Source organism: Musca autumnalis, unplaced genomic scaffold (assembly GCF_047663935.1).
Source record: "Musca autumnalis isolate F117 unplaced genomic scaffold, ASM4766393v1 scaffold_2, whole genome shotgun sequence".
Taxonomy (NCBI): domain Eukaryota; kingdom Metazoa; phylum Arthropoda; class Insecta; order Diptera; family Muscidae; genus Musca; species Musca autumnalis.
In genome coordinates, this window is record NW_027411755.1 from 27,757,145 (window position 1) to 27,770,669 (window position 13,525).

Consider the following 13,525-nt stretch of genomic DNA (forward strand, 5'->3'; position numbering starts at 1 on the left):
GGCGAAAGTGGGAAAACAAAGGAAATACCACAATAGTCGGAAATGCATCCAATTCTTTAATTTTTGGCAATCGGATGGTCACGAAATTTTGGTTGCTTATGGGAGTCCCAGAGAGAAAGTGGTATATTATGTTTGGTGGTAGTCGGTTTATATTCTCTAAAAAAAATGTTTACCAGTGAAAAGATTATGCACAGGGGTATTGGTGTAGGGTATCACATGGTCGGCCCCGTCCCGACTATAGCCTTTGCTCACTTGTTTTGTATAAGTTACCACTACCGCCAATCACATCTACAAACCTTTTAATTTTTTATGCTAAATTCCCAAATAAAACACTTACAAAACACAATTTATTTATTTAGTTTTCATTTCTATTTTTTAATTTAATACTATTTATTTACTCTCAATAAATCGTTTCTAGATAGTAGATAGATTTTTTATATATAAAGAATTTTTGTGGTATAATATCATGTATTTCGTTAAGTTTTTTACTATTTTGTAGTTTATTTTTGTATTCATAATTGTTGGTTTTTTTGTTGTTCTTTAATTTTTACAATATAATTACACAATTCATAACAGTAGATTCTCTTTTCTATAGATTTAATATAATTAATAATTATCCATTTATCATTTAAATTTCCTTAAAATTTCTCTTTTTAAAACAATCATCAAGTCATAGATTCTTAAAATCAAATACCATTTTCCTTACAAAGTCGTCGTATAGAGGTTAAGGAGGAAATGTGCAGACATAGAAAAATATACATATTCATTTCCTCTTTAAAAATGTCATATACATAACTTCAATTTGACATATGTAACTTTATTGTTGTAGTTTTTCTTCTTCTTGTATGTGTGTTGGGATTTGTTTTTGGATTACATTTGTAGTTATGTATTTGTGTTTGTATGTATGTGTTTTTGTGTTTAGCTATTTTTTCTTATTTTATAAGGGATATGTCTAATGTATGTTTTTTTCCGGGAGTTTATGGACATTTTATAAATTTCAACAAATATATATTAATTTTTTCTTTCATTAGCATGGATATATTTTAAATATTATCCGGTAAACAAAATAGCCAGTTTAAATATTTTAAATATTATCCCGTAAACAAAATAGCCAGTTTGCAATAGCAAAATAAATTTTACAAAAATTATTTTTTTAATTGCAAAAAATATTTAGGATTTATTTTAATAAAAATGTACATATATATAAAATATTATAAAGATGCTTAACTAAAAATATATACCTGTATTTGGACGTAATATTTTGGACAGAGGCGTGGCAGGAGGCTACTAAACAATATAAGATTTTCTAGGAGGCTTCTATAGAACAGAAGAGCCCCGTAGGAGGCTTCTATAGAATAGAAGACCTCCGTAGGAGGCTTCTATATAATAGAAGACCTCCGTAGGAGGCTTCTATATAATAGAGGACCTCCATAGGAGGCTTCTATATAATAGAAGACCTCCGTAGGAGGCTTCTATATAATAGAGGACCTCCATAGGAGGCTTCTATATAATAGAAGACCTCCGTAGGAGGCTTCTATATAATAGAAGACCTCCGTATAGAATAGAAGACCTCCTCAATAGAATAGAAGAGCTCCGTAGGAGGCGTCTATAGAATAGAAGAGCTCCGTAGGAGGCTTCTATAGAATAGAAGACCTCCTTAGGAGTCTTCTATAGAATAGAAAAACTCTGTAGGAGGCTTCTATAGAACAGAAGAGCCCCATAGGAGGCTTCTATAGAATAGAAGAACTCCGTAGGAGGCTTCTATAGAGTAGAAGACCTCCGTACGAGGCTTCTATAGAATAGAAGAACTCCTTAGGAGGCTTCTATAGAATAGAAGACTTCCGTAGGCGGCTTCTATAGAATAGAAGACCTCCTTAGGAGGCTTCTATAGAATGGAAGACCTCCTTAAGAGGCTTCTATAGAATAGAAGAACTCCGTAGGAGGCTTCTATAGAATAGAAGAACTCCGTAGGAGGCTTCTATAAAATAGAAGAACTCCGTAGGAGGTTTCTATAGAATAGAAGACCACCGTAGAAGGATTCTATAGAATAGAAGACCTCCGTAGGAGGTTTCTATAGAATAGAAGACCTCTGTAGGAGGTTTCTATAGAATAGAAGACCTCCGTAGGCGGTGTCTATAGAATAGAAGACCTCCGTAGGAGGTTCCTATAGAATAGAAGACCTCCGTAGGAGGTTTCTATAGAATAGAATAGAAGATCTCCGGAGGAGGTTTCTATAGAATAGAAGACCTCCGTAGGAGGTTTCTATAGAATAGAAGACCTCCGTAGGAGGTTTCTATAGAATAGAATAGAAGATCTCCGTAGGAGGTTTCTATAGAATAGAAGACCTCCGTAGGAGGTTTCTATAGAATGCAATAGAAGATCTCCGTAGGAGGTTTCTATAGAATAGAAGACCTCCGTAGGAGGCTTCCTTAAAGTAGAAGACTTCCGTGGGAGACTTCCATTAAATAGAAAATCTCCGTAGGAGGCTTCTATAGAATAGAAGACCTCCGTAGGAGGCTTTTGTAGAATAGAAGACATCCATAGGAGGAGGTATTGAATAGAAGACCTCCGTCTGCGGCTTCTATAGAATAGAAGACCTACGTATGAGGCTTCCATAAAATAGAAGACCTCCGTAGGATGCGTCTAAAGAATAGAAGACTTCCGTAGGAAGCTTCCATAAAATAGAAGGCCTCCGTAGGAAGCTTCTATAGAATAGAAGACCTCCGTAGGAGGCTTCTATAGAATAGAATACCTTCGTAGGAGGCTTCTATAGAATAGAACACCTCCGTAGGGAGCTTCTATAGAATAGAAAGCCTCCGTAGGAGGTTTCTATAGAATAGAAAGCCTCCGTAGGAGGTTTCTATAGAATAGAAGACCTCCGTAGGAGGTTTCTATAGAATAGAAGACCTCCGTAGGAGGTTTCTATAGAATAGAAGACCTACGTAGGAGGTTTCTATAGAATAGAAGACATCCGTAGGAGGTTTCTATAGAATAGAAGACATCCGTAGGAGGTTTCTATAGAATAGAAGACCTCCGTAGGAGGTTTCTATAGAATAGAAGACCTCCGTAGGAGGTTTCTATAGAATAGAAGACCTCCGTAGGAGGTTTCTATAGAATAGAAGACTTCCGTAGGAGGTTTCTATAGAATAGAAGACCTCCGTAGGAGGTTTCTATAGAATAGAAGACTTCCGTAGGAGGTTTCTATAGAATAGAAGACTTCCGTAGGAGGTTTCTATAGAATAGAAGACCTCCGTAAAAGGCTTCTATAGAATAGAAGACCTCCGTAAGATGCTTCTATAGAATAAAAGACCTCCGTAGGAGGCTTCTATAGAATAAAAGACCTCCGTAGGAGGCTTCTATAGAATAGAAAAACTCCGTAGGAGGCTTCTATAGAATAAAAGACCTCCGTAGGAGGCTTCTATAGAATAGAAGACCCCCGTAGGAGGCTTCTATAGAATAAAAGACTCCATAGGAGGCATCTATAGAATAGAATACCTCCGTAGGAGGCATCTATAGAATAGAAGTCATCCGTAGAAGGCATCTACAGAATAGAAGACCTCCGTAGGAGGCATCTATAGAATAAAAGACCTCCGTAGGACGCTTATGTAGGATAGGAGATCTCCGAAGGAAGTTTCTAAAGAATAAAAGGCCTCACGAGATACAAGAGCGCCGTAGGAGGCTTCTGTAGAAAAGAAGACCTCCGTAGGAGGCTTCTATAGAATAGAAGACATCCGTAGGAGGCTTCTATAGAATAGACGACCTCCGTAGGAGGCTTCTGTAGAATAGAAGACCTCCGAAGGAAGCTTCTATAGAATAGAAGACCTCCGTAGGAGGCTTCTGTAGAATAGAAGAGTGGAAGAGCACCGTAGGAGGCTTCTACAGAATAGAAGACCTTCGTAGGAGGCTTCTATAGAATAGAACAACTCCGTAGGAGGCTTCTATAGAATAGAAGATCTCCGTATTAGGCTTCTATAGAATAGAAGACCTCCGTAGGAGGCTTCTATAGAATAGAAGACCTCCGTGGGAGGATTCCAAAAAATAGAAGAACTCCGTAGGAGGCTTCTAAAGAATAGAAGGCCTCCGTAGGAGGCTTCTATAGAATAGAAGACCTCCGTAGGAGGCTTCTATAGAATAGCAGAACTCCGTAGGAGGCTTCCATATAATAGAAGAACTCCGTAGGAGGCTTCCATAGAATAGAAGATCAATAGAATAGAAGAAGAGGTTTCTATGGAATAGACTACCTCCGTAGTAGGCCTCTATAGAATAGAAGACCTCCGTAGGAGGCTTCTATAGAAAAGAAGACCTCCGTAGGAGGGTTCCACAGAATAGAAGACCTCCGTAGGATGCTTCTATATAATAGAAGACCTCCGTAGGAGGCTTCTATAGAATAGAAGACCTCCGTAGGAGGCTTCTTTAGAATAGAAGACCTCCGTGGGAGGATTCAAAAAAATAGAAGAACTCCGTAGGAGGCTTCTAAAGAATAGAAGGCCTCCGTAGGAGGGTTCTATAGAATAGAAGACCTCCGTAGGAGGCTTCTATAGAATAGCAGAACTCCGTAGGGGGCTTCTATATAATAGAAGAACTCCGTAGGAGGCTTCCATAGAATAGAAGATCAATAGAATAGAAGAAGAGGTTTCTATGGAATAGAAGACCTCCGTAGGAGGCTCTATATAATAGAAGACCTCCGTAGGAGGCTTCTATAGAAAAGAAGACCTCCGTAGGAGGGTTCCACAGAATAGAAGACCTCCGTAGGATGCTTCTATATAATAGAAGACCTCCGTAGGAGGCTTCTATAGAATAGAAAACCCCCATAGGAGGCTGCTCTATTATAGAAGACCTCTGTAGGAGGCTTCTATAGAATAGAATAACTGCACAGCAGGCTATTATAGAATATTTGAACTACGCAGGAGGCTTCTATAGAATACAAGACTTCCGTAGGAGTCTTCCATAGAATAGAAGACCTCCGTGGGACGCTTATGTAGGATAGACGATTTCCGAAGGAGGTTTCTATAGAATAGAAGACCTCCGTAGGAGGTTTCTATAGAATAGAAGACCTCCGTAGGAGGTTTCTATAGAATAGAAGACCTCCGTAGGAGGTTTCTATAGAATAGAAGACCTCCGTAGGAGGTTTCTATAGAATAGGAGACCTCCGTAGGAGGTTTCTATAGAATAGAAGACCTCCGTAGGAGGTTTCTATAGAATAGAAGACCTCCGTAGGAGGTTTCTATAGAATAGAAGAGCTCCGTAGGAGGCGTCTATAGAATCGAAGACCTACGTATGAAGCTTATATAGAATAGAAGACCTCCATAGGAGGTTTCTACAGAATAGAAGACCTCCGTAGGAGGTTTCTATAGAAAAGAAGACCTCCGTAGGAGGCTTCTATAGAATAGAAGACCTCCGTAGAAGGCTTCTATAGAATAGAAGACCTCCTTGGGAGGCTTCTATAGAATAGAAGACCTCCCTAGGAGGCTTTCATAGAATAGAAGACATCCGTAGGAGGCTTCTATAGAATAGAAGACCTCCGTAGGAGCCTTCTGTAGAATAGAAGACCTCCGTAGGAGGCTTCTATACAATAGAAGACCTCCGTAAGGGGCTTCTATAGAATTGATGGCCTCCGTAGGAGGCTTCTATAGAATAGAAGACTTCTTCTTTAGGATAGAAGACCTCCTCGTATGAGGTGTTTTCCACAGAAATATATTCACCTCAGCTTCTGAGGTATTTTTTTTCTATAGAAAAATATTCACCTCAGCTCTTGAGGTATTTTTTCTATACGAAAAATTCACCTCATTTTCTGAGGCATGTTTTATAGAAAAGCATATTTAATAGCAAAAAATTCACCTCGTTTTACGAGGTATATTTTATAGGAAACTATTCACCTTAGTCTCGAGGGTATTTTGTGAAGTAAACCCCAATTCACACCTCTGTTATTTATTTTTGGTTTATTTTAGGATTCACATAAGCTAGGGGAATTTCGCTTTTAACAATTTATTTTTATTTCGTTTTAAGTTTTGTTTCGTGTATCATTTTGTGAGTGTGTTCTAAAACGAGGCACTTGTTTTATGTATTTGTTGTTGTTGTTGTTCTTGTTTTGTTTTTGTAATTGTTATCGATTTCTGTTGTAGTTCACTTTATCGTCTTGTGGGTGAGGGACAATTATACTAGACACCTATTATCACCTATACTGCAGAGTACCATAGCAAGTTGTTGTTAACATTTGATCTGCTCCCGATAGGGGGCATACAAATGCCTCCTAGACTTTGAGGCCTTAAATACCTATTAGAGTCCATGGCCTATAACGAACCTAATGGTAGTTACTATAAAAGAAACGATTTATATTGCCACAAATCATCTATAATTGCCATTTTCACCATCACTGTCGCCCATTTGGAAGCAAGCTGGGGCTGTTCCAACGATGCCTTTTGTTGTTGTGGCCGTTGTCGTTGGTGCCACATTCATATTATTGAGCCTATAATTGCTAAGTGCCGTGGTCATTAAGCCATCCGTTATTTGGTGGTGGCCACCACCACCATCCATTATATCGAAGAGCCCTTCACCAGTTTCATAGAGTACCCGATTTTTCAGTTGTTCAATTTGATGCAAAAGCTTCAGGGTCTCATGATCCAAGTTGTCATCTTCAACGTGCATTTGCCTCTGCTGTTCCTCATCAACATCCCATTCAAGAGATTCTGGTGTGGATATATGTGACCAGGAGTTGTGAGAACTGTTTCGTGTTATCGAACGGTGGAGACGTGAATTGGATCGTAACAAAGCTCTTCTCTCCACGCTGCGTTGTGAATCTTTCGTTTTGTGGGAACGTTGTCGTGTTAGCTCCACTACCTCTGCCTCACTGGGCAATTCAGCCATTGATGACATGGAAGCCATTGAATTTAATTGATCCTCCACCTCTTCATCGCCATCGTGATTGACATAATGCCACGATTCATCGGCTGAGGTTTCATCACAGTTTTTAGGTTCCATCATTTGTAATTGTTGATAGTTCTGTAACATTTGGGTCCGTTGCTTAATCATGTGCTGTTGATAGTGACGCATTTGACTGTATTCATGTTCCCACTCCAGATCCAAAGAGGAACTTGCCCGAGAACTTGGCACCCGACTGGGTATATAGTTAACAGAAGATTCTTTGGTGTGACCAGTTGTTATTAGGAGATTATTGACATCCAAGTTTTGGAGTTGTATGTCGGAGAAGCTGAAAAGGAAAAGAGAAGAAACAAAAATGAAAATTATTATTCCACTGCCTATAAAAATATTTTCTCAATAATCGTGGATTTAAAAAAAAAATTTTTTTCAATAATCGTGAATTTTTTAAATTTTTTTCAAAAATAGTGCATTTTTTGAGAAAATATTTTTTAAAAAAAACACGATTACTAAAAACATATTTTTTTTAAAAAATTCTAGATTATTGAAAAAACAATTAAAAATTCACGATTATTGAAAAAATATTTTTTAAAAAATCCACGATTATTGATAAAATATTTTTATGGATGGATTTTTTAAAAAAATAATTTTCTAAATAATCTTGGATTTTTTAAAAAATCCACGAACGGAAATGCTTAAAACAACAGTGTTTTAACAAATGTCGTAGAGCAAACGAAACGTGGGAAACAGCACTTCGAAAACATAAGCAACATGGACGGTGACGATTGCGAGCCTAACTCTCAACAAAGCTATGGAAATCAAATGCCGGACGATTCTATAAAAACAGATGCCCCCACAATATCATAAATTGCAATAGTCATTAACAAATTGAAAAGGAACAAGGCGCCAGAAGAAGACGGCATACCACCCGAATTACTACAAGTGGATTCTACAACATCGGCAAAAATTATTTACACTGTTTACAAAAAAATTGCAATCATAATAAACGATAGATTGCATCTTATTGAAGGAACATTACGTGACGAACAGGCCGGGTTCCGCCCACATCGAAGCTGCGTCGACTAGACAAATACCCTGCGGGTAATAATAGAGCAGTCTATAGAATGGCGAACTCCACTTTATCTCGTTTTTGTAGATTTTCGAAAAGCATTCGATTCTATTAAACGAAGTGCAATTTGGTCCGCTTTCATACAGGCAATGTATAACAACGCAACAAGTCAAGCATAACAACATAATTAGAGAGCCTTTGACAACCAACGCCGGGGTAAAACAATGTCGGCGGTCGTTCTCGACAACATCATGGAGAAGATTTCTTCGAAGAAAAGAGGAATCGTTTGGACACTTCATCGTCATCTAGAGGACCTGGACTTTGCCGACGATATTTGTCTCATGTCGCATAAGTTCAACGATATGCAGGACAAAGTAAACGAACTTGTTCTTCCAGCAAAAGAGGTTGGCCTCGAAATAAACACAAAAAAGACGCATGCAATGCGCTTGAATTATTCAATGGACAACCAAATAAAAATAAACAATGAGCCACTAAAATATGTGAAATCATTCTGCTACTTTCATGGATATTGACGGAGGAGTAGAAAAAGATGTCAACAGTAGGCTAAATAAAGCTAGATCTGCATTTGGTCATCTTAACATAACATGGCGGTCACATCATCTCTCCCTACAAACAAAACTGCGTATATTTAACGCGTTCGTAAAATCTATTTTGTTATATGGGAGCGAAACCTAGCTGTTTTTTTTTCAAATTCAACTATTCATAGACTAAAAGGATTCATTATCAAATGATTTAGAAGAATTTGCGGCATCTTTTGGCCAAATAAAATTTCCAATTTAGAACTATGGAATAAAACTAATGAAGAACCCATTAAACGCCAGATCACAAGAAGAAAGTGGAAGTGGATAAGCCACGCTCTGCGAAAAAGTTCCGACAGCATTTCTAGAATTGCTTTAGACTGGAACCCGCAAGGAAGGTCGGCCGAGGAACACGTGGCGCAGAACATTTTCTATCGAACGAAAAAGAATAAACAAGTCGCGGGAAGAAGTTAAATGTATTTGTAACAATAGAATAGAATGTAATTTTCTTGTAAATGCCCTATGTTCCCAAGTGGAATGAATAAAGAAAAAAAAATAAAAGGACCTTCGCGTAATAGGCAAAATTTTCCAATAAAAATAAAAATCAGCTTGAGCCAGGCTGGGGTTCGAACCCACGTCCTTGAGTGTTCATAACCAAACTCATAACTTTCAAAGGCGACGCTAAGCGTTTGTCATGAAAGCCATACAAAGATTTGAACAAAAAATTCAACTTTGTAAAAAAACAACTTGCATTTGAAAGAGGAAATAAGTTAGAGGATAGCGAAGCCGCCCCACAGTCGATGTGTTTGAGGAGCCTTCCTAAACCAAAGGCGAAACATGCCTGTCACACAGTGGTGATTGTGTGGGTTCGTATCGTCGGCTTTCCTTTTTCAAAAAGCATCTTGGTCAGTAAGCTCGTCTCTAACGAGAAATTAATTAAATAATCGTGGATGTTTTAAAAAATTGTTTTCAAAAACCGTGAATTTTTATAAAAAATCGTTTTTAATAACGGTGGATTTTTTAAAAAATATTTTTTTTAATAATCTTGGATTCTTTCGAAAATAGTTTTTTTCAATAATCTTGGATTAAAAAAAATGTTTTTTCAATACTTGTGGATTTTGTAAAAAATATTTTCTCAATGATTATGGATTTCTTAAAAAATATTTTCTCAATAATTGTGTATATTTAAAAAAATATTTTTCCAATAATTGTGGATTTTTTTAAAACTATTTTTTCTATAATCGTGGATTTTTAAAAAATATTTTTTCAATAACCGTGGATTTAAAAAAAAATTCAATATCCGTGGATTTTTTAAAAAATATTTGTTCAATAACCCTGGATTTTTTTTTAAATATATTTTTTCAATAACTGTGGATTTTTTAAATAAAATTTTTTTCGATAATCGTGGTTTTTTTCCAATAATCGTGGATTTTTTAAAAAAATATTTATTATAGGTTTTATTTTCTCAACATTCATGGATTATTTGAAAATAATTTCTTCAATAATAGTAGATTTTCTAAAAATAAATTTCTCAATAATCTTGGATTTAAAAAAAATTCAATACAGTGGAGTTTTTTTAAAAAAATTTCAATAATCGTGGATTTAAAAAAAAAAATTCGATAAACGTGGATTTTTTTGCAAAATATCTTTGTAATATACATGGATTTTTTACAAAATATCTCTTTAATATTCGTGGATTTTTTCAATTTTTTTTTTTTAATTTCTAAAAACAAATTTTAATTTTTTAAAAAATTCTTTTTAAAAAATTTATTTTTTTTTATTTTCAAAAAAAAAATTATATTGTATTTTTTAAATTTATAAAAAAATATTGTTTTTTCAAAATAGTCTGGGTTAATCCCATTGTTGTTGTTTTAATATTTTAAAACAACTAGTTTATTAGTGGAAAAGATTTGGCATTGTTCGCCAAGGGGTAAGGCAGGGAATACTATAGTTTCGATCCACGCCACTGGATCTCATCAGTTCCCTTGTTTCTTGTTTGTGGATATTCTCCACCGAAGTTATTTTTCAATAACTTCTTCAACAAGAAACTTTTAATACCCAAACATCAATCATCAGCTCGAAGTATAAAGGTAAGCAAAGAAAAAAGTTCAATGAGAAGTTTTTCCTTGGCAACCTCATACAACTCCGACGAAAGTGTCTGCGAAACCAATGTGTCGTCGAATTTCAACGAATGCACACACCAAAAATTTGGTTGGTCTGCTTTACAGCAAAAACAACACACGTCGTGCCAGTGTCTTCAATTAGAAGCATTGTGGCGTTTTTTTATTGGGACAGCGTTTGCAATTTTGTTTTTTCAAAATAGTCTGGCTTAATCCCATTGTTGTTGTTTTAATATTTTAAAACAACTATTTTATTAGTGGAAAAGATTTGGCATTGTTCGCCAAGGGGCAAGGCAGGGAATACTATAGTTTCGATCCACGCCACTGGATCTCATCAGTTCCCTTGTTTCTTGTTTGTGGATATTCTCCACCGAAGTTATTTTTCAATAACTTCTTCAAAAAGAAACTTTTTATACCCAAACATCAATCGTCAGCTCGAAGTATAAAGGTAAGCAAAGAAAAAAGTTCAATGAGAAGTTTTTCCTTGGCAACCTCATACAACTCCGAAGAAGTTATTGAAAAATAACTTCGGTGGAGAATATCCACAAACAAGAAACAAGGGAACTGATGAGATCCAGTGGCGTGGATCGAAACTATAGTATTCCCTGCCTTGCCCCTTGGCGAACAATGCCAAATCTTTTCCACTAATAAAATAGTTGTTTTAAAATATTAAAACAACAACAATGGGATTAAGCCAGACTATTTTGAAAAAACAAAATTGCAAACGCTGTCCCAATAAAAAAACGCCACAATGCTTCTAAAAAAATATTTTTAAAAAATATCTTACAATTTTTGAAAAATGTTTTTTTTTTTTTGAAAAATGTGAAAATATCTTTTTTATATTTTTAAATTCTTGAATAATGATTTTGTTAAAAATATTTTCTCAATGATTGTGGATTTCTTAGAAAGTACTTTCTCAATAATTGTGGATATTTAAAAAAATATTTTTCCAATAATTGTGGATTTTTTAAAAACTATTTTTTCTATAATCGTGGATTTTTTAAAAAATATTTTTTCAATAACCGTGGATTTTTAAAAAAATATTGTTTCAATAACTGTGGATTTTTAAAAAATACTTTTTCAATAACTCTTGATTTTTTTAAAAATATTTTTTTCAATAACTGCGGATTTTTTTTAAAAAAATTTTTTCGATAATCATGGTTTTTTCCAATAATCGTGGATTTCTTTAAAAAATATTTATTATAGGTTTTATTTTCTTAATATTAGTGGATTTTTTGAAAATAATTTCTTCAATAATAGTAGATTTTCTAAAAATAAATTTCTCAATAATCTTGGATTTAAAAAAAATTCAATACAGTGGAGTTTTTTTAAAAAAATTTCAATAATCGTGGATTTAAAAAAAAAAAAATCGATAAACGTGGATTTTTTTGCAAAATATCTTTGTAATATACATGGATTTTTTACAAAATATCTCTTTAATATTCGTGGATTTTTTCAATTTTTTTTTTTTTTAATTTCTAAAAACAAATTTTAATTTTTTAAAAAATTCTTTTTAAAAAATTTATTTTTTTTATTTTCAAAAAAAAAATTAAATTGTATTTTTTTGAAGAAATATTTGGATTTTTTTTTTTTAAATTTATAAAAAAATATTGTTTTTTCAAAATAGTCTGGGTTAATCCCATTGTTGTTGTTTTAATATTTTAAAACAACTAGTTTATTAGTGGAAAAGATTTGGCATTGTTCGCCAAGGGGTAAGGCAGGGAATACTATAGTTTCGATCCACGCCACTGGATCTCATCAGTTCCCTTGTTTCTTGTTTGTGGATATTCTCCACCGAAGTTATTTTTCAATAACTTCTTCAACAAGAAACTTTTAATACCCAAACATCAATCATCAGCTCGAAGTATAAAGGTAAGCAAAGAAAAAAGTTCAATGAGAAGTTTTTCCTTGGCAACCTCATACAACTCCACAGAACAATGCCAAATCTTTTCCACTAATAAAATAGTTGTTTTAAAATATTAAAACAACAACAATGGGATTAAGCCAGACTATTTTGAAAAAACAAAATTGCAAACGCTATCCCAATAAAAAAACGCCACAATGCTTCTAAAAAAATATTTTTAAAAAAATATCTTACAATTTTTGAAAAATGTTTTTTTTTTTTTGAAAAATGTGAAAATATCTTTTTTATATTTTTAAATTCTTGAATAATGATTTTGTTAAAAATATTTTCTCAATGATTGTGGATTTCTTAGAAAGTACTTTCTCAATAATTGTGGATATTTAAAAAAATATTTTTCCAATAATTGTGGATTTTTTAAAAAATATTTTTCCAATAATTGTGGATTTTTTAAAAAATATTTTTTCAATAACCGTGGATTTTTAAAAAAATATTGTTTCAATAACTGTGGATTTTTAAAAAATACTTTTTCAATAACTCTTGATTTTTTTAAAAATATTTTTTTCAATAACTGCGGATTTTTTTTAAAAAATTTTTTTCGATAATCATGGTTTTTTCCAATAATCGTGGATTTTTTTAAAAAATATTTATTATAGGTTTTATTTTCTTAATATTAGTGGATTTTTTGAAAATAATTTCTTCAATAATAGTAGATTTTCTAAAAATAAATTTCTCAATAATCTTGGATTTAAAAAAATTCAATACCGTGGATTTAAAAAAAAAATTGATACCGTGGATTTTTTTTTTAAAAAAATTTCAATAATTGTGGATTTTTTAAAAAAATATTTTTTCGATAAACAAAATATTTATGTAATATACATGGATTTTTTACAAAATATCTCTTTTTTTAATTACTAAAAACAAATTTTAAGTTTTTAAAAAATTCTTTTTCAAATATTTAATGTTATTAAATTTTCAAAAAAAAAAAAATTAATTTGTATTTTTTTGAAGAAATATTTGTATTTTTTTAAATTTATAAAAAATATTTTTTTTAAAAAAA

At 33.5% G+C, this 13,525-nt stretch overlaps 1 protein-coding gene across 1 annotated transcript in view; it reads right to left on the minus strand.

The window, feature by feature from the left end:
* Positions 1 to 6,086: 6,086 nt before the first annotated feature.
* Positions 6,087 to 13,525, minus strand: part of LOC141393831 (uncharacterized) — a 60,232-nt gene continuing 52,793 nt past the window's right edge. Inside the window, exon 4 of the mRNA XM_073967376.1 lies at positions 6,087 to 7,207. Coding sequence (XP_073823477.1) covers positions 6,346 to 7,207 — 862 coding nt within the window. The 3' untranslated portion in view covers positions 6,087 to 6,345. The remainder of the gene's footprint in view (positions 7,208 to 13,525) is intronic.